General features: G+C 37.1%; 2 protein-coding genes across 3 annotated transcripts in view; one reads left to right on the top strand and one right to left on the bottom strand.

Moving 5' to 3' along the window:
- espn (espin) overlaps positions 1-3159 on the top strand; it is a 189863-nt gene that overhangs the window by 158213 nt on the left and 28491 nt on the right. The window lies entirely within an intron of this gene.
- ppih (peptidylprolyl isomerase H (cyclophilin H)) overlaps positions 530-3159 on the bottom strand; it is a 45874-nt gene continuing 43244 nt past the window's right edge. For both annotated transcript variants that reach the window (XM_077224598.1, XM_077224599.1), the window contains exons 7-9: positions 2831-2918; positions 2703-2743; positions 530-1644 (exon numbers count right to left, since the gene is read on the bottom strand). In XM_077224598.1, coding sequence (XP_077080713.1) covers positions 1576-1644; positions 2703-2743; positions 2831-2918 — 198 coding nt within the window. In that variant the 3' untranslated portion in view covers positions 530-1575. The remainder of the gene's footprint in view (positions 1645-2702; positions 2744-2830; positions 2919-3159) is intronic.

The following is a 3159-nucleotide window of genomic DNA, read 5'->3' as shown; positions in this document are numbered from 1 at the left end:
AGTCTGGCCATGATTGGTTAGATTTTTTTTGTACTACCGCCCAGAATTCAAGACCCCATTTAACCTTCCAGACATTCTGGCTTTTATATATATATATAGTCTATGTAAAACCCAAACATAAAGAAAATACTCGATAATTTACATTTCAGCTATTTTTAAATATAGCTTCCCTAGTCATGCCAATAAAGCTCTTGAATTGAAGAACAAAGTTGATAAATATACACCAAATAGGAAATTATATATATATATATATATATATATATATATATATACAATTATCCTATTTTATTAATTAATTAGCACCCTATTGCAATAAAATTTTATTGTTATTGCTATATTGCATGGTTCTTTTTTCCATTATTTGTTTGGTATAATAATTTTGGGTATTGGTGTATATGTAAATACAAAGCTGTATATCATTAAAATCCCATTAAATCTAAATGTCTTCATTTTATACTGTAAAAACATTATCTCTCCAACAGTCATCTCCCGAACAAAATATTTAACAGACACCAAACCAACAAGGAACAAAAATAAAAAGCAGGCTTTATTCATCAGTGAGAGATTCGGAACAGGAATGGTTTCAATGTAAGGAAAGGATGTGTTTTTTGAGATAAAACCCATCATTGACTTCTCCCACAGCATTATAAAGGGAGCACTCAACGACCATATATGAGACAGACCCTGGCTAGTTGTGAGACAGACCCAAACTACCCCCTTCCCCTTTGTCATGTAAATATGTTTTTGGCACTGTTGAGACGACCTGGTTGAAGTGTGATTTTATTGTTAATGGCCCGCCCCTGTTGTCCCGCACAAAAACGGGCTTTAACATTGACCCTAGAAGCCTCCCACTGAGCCCAAACTCTTCCTGCACTTTAGCTGAAAGAGCCCTTTTGTCTGTGTGGGACACGGTCCAAGAGATGGGGGAAGGGGTTTCTGGGTTAGGATGTGGGTTAGGGTAAGTAACACTAAAAAGACAAAGGGAGTACACTCATAAGGAATTTGCATTGAGTGGCGTGCCCTCTAAGGTGTTGGTTTAGTATCATAAACTCGAAAAGCCCTGATGTCCTGATTTCGATTCTCTCAGAATTTTAAATTAAAAAGAATGTTACAAGCTTTAAAAAACATGGGTCAAAATTTATTGAAGGATAAAAAAAACTCAACAAGGGTTAAAAAGGCCCTTTCAAAAGGCTGATCAACAACAACAAGCCTTGTTCTTCAGAATGTATAAAGAATAAATGTTTGTTTCAATCTTGAATGTCAAGTTTATCTTGTATGGAGATTTGCAAGTGACATATGAGCTAATCATGAAATCGGCTTTGAATCAGTGACGACTTCTAACCTTCACTTCTGCTGTAATTAACATTGTACAAAATAAAACTACAACCTTGTTCAACCAAGAATTTTTCACATCTAATCAGTTAATCCCACAAAATTACTACAAAAATTTCAAAAGGATGTGATTTGCAAATGGAGATCATGAATGGGAAGTCATTCAAAATGGCTTGTCTATTTACTTTAAAGCAAAGGTCAATTGTCTTTGCTGATGTGTAACAGTACAAAATATATCACATATCACATTTCTCCACACTGGGCAATGACAATGGGCAGCTTGGGCTTGTTGTTGGGTCCTGTTGGTACATTCTGTAATGGAGAATTATGAAGAAATATGATTAATGTCACAAAAAGCACCCAGGTCTTTTAAAGGAGAACTCCAGTCAATTTTAATATTGAGATCATTTTTTTTTGTAAATTTGGAGTGCTGTCAGTACAGAGAACAACAACAAAAATCGGTGTTGCCTACACCGTGTTATCCTCTTTTTAAAATTTGCACCCTGTTGATGTGTCATTACAAGTACACAGCCATGTGAGTGATTTTATTCAGACTGAATACGGTGAATCTGACTGCAGTAGATGTGAAAGATAGCCAGCTCACATACCGGTATTTAGTTCCTGATTTCGGTCGAAGTCCACAGTAGTCGATTGTCGAGTGCGCGTGCGCGATCATTGGTAACCAAACAATGGTAATTTACCAATGATCGCGCGCGCGCACTCGACAATCGACTACTGTGGACTTCGACCGAAATCAGGAAGTAAATACAGGTATGTGAGCTGGCTGAATTAACATCACTTTTATTCATATCTTTCACATCTACTGTAGTCAGATTCACCGTGTTCACTCTGAATAAAATCACTCACATGGCTGTGCACTTGTAATGACACATCAAGGATGTTAAGAGGCTAAAATCAGGTTTAAAACTTCCCCATTTAAGTCAACAGGGTGCAAATTTTAAAAAGAGGATAACATGTTGTAGGCAACATCGATTTTTGTCGTTCTCTGTACTGACAGCACTCCAAATTTACAAAAAAATTAGCTCAATGTTAAAATTGACCGGAGTTCTCCTTTAAGAGTCAGCCGGCTGCATTTAAGTGAATATTTTCAGGAATATTTCCTGATTTTGTTACTAAAACACACACAAAAAATTAAGTACTGTGAAATCCATCTCATACATAACAACAAAGAATTCTCTCAGAATCTGAGGTAAGAGCTGACATATCCCATTTCTTCATTTACTTTAAGCACAGATCTCTTGTCATACCAGTTAACAAATAAATCTTCAATAGGATGACTAATAAATTCCTTTGAAAGGATTATGAAACTTTAAATTAATCAACTTAAAACTTATAAAACATCGTCTCACCTCAATTTTCCTCATGACGAGCAAACCATCCACCACTTTTCCTGTCAGGAAAACCCAAAGCAGTTAATGGTGTAACCAGTGATTGAGTTCTCTCAGTACAGAATAAACACAGGACTTGTCAGACTTACCAAATACTACATGCTTCCCATCCAACCAGTCACACTTTGTGCAGGTAATAAAAAACTGACAGCCATTTGTTCCTGGTCCACTGTTGGCCTATCGGGGAAAAACTACTCGGTTACTATCGTAACCTCAGTTCCCTGAGGTATTGAGTATTGAGTAGCTATACGCAGTGGGGAAACTCCTTTTCCTCGATTTACTGAAGCCTATATGTAAAACGCATTTGCAGCTGCACATCTAGCACAATGAGCGTCTGGCACGCTCATAGGCTGTGCTGCAGCAACTGCACATCCAATGGCGCGGGCGACTCTGACGTGCGACCAAAGACCCCGAATTA

Source organism: Siphateles boraxobius, unplaced genomic scaffold, assembly GCF_051911475.1.
Source record: "Siphateles boraxobius isolate OS27281-9 unplaced genomic scaffold, OSU_SipBor_1 9, whole genome shotgun sequence".
NCBI classification, from domain to species: Eukaryota; Metazoa; Chordata; class Actinopteri; order Cypriniformes; family Leuciscidae; genus Siphateles; species Siphateles boraxobius.
The sequence above is the reverse complement of the archived record's forward strand: the minus strand, read 5'-3'. Positions and strand labels throughout refer to the sequence as shown.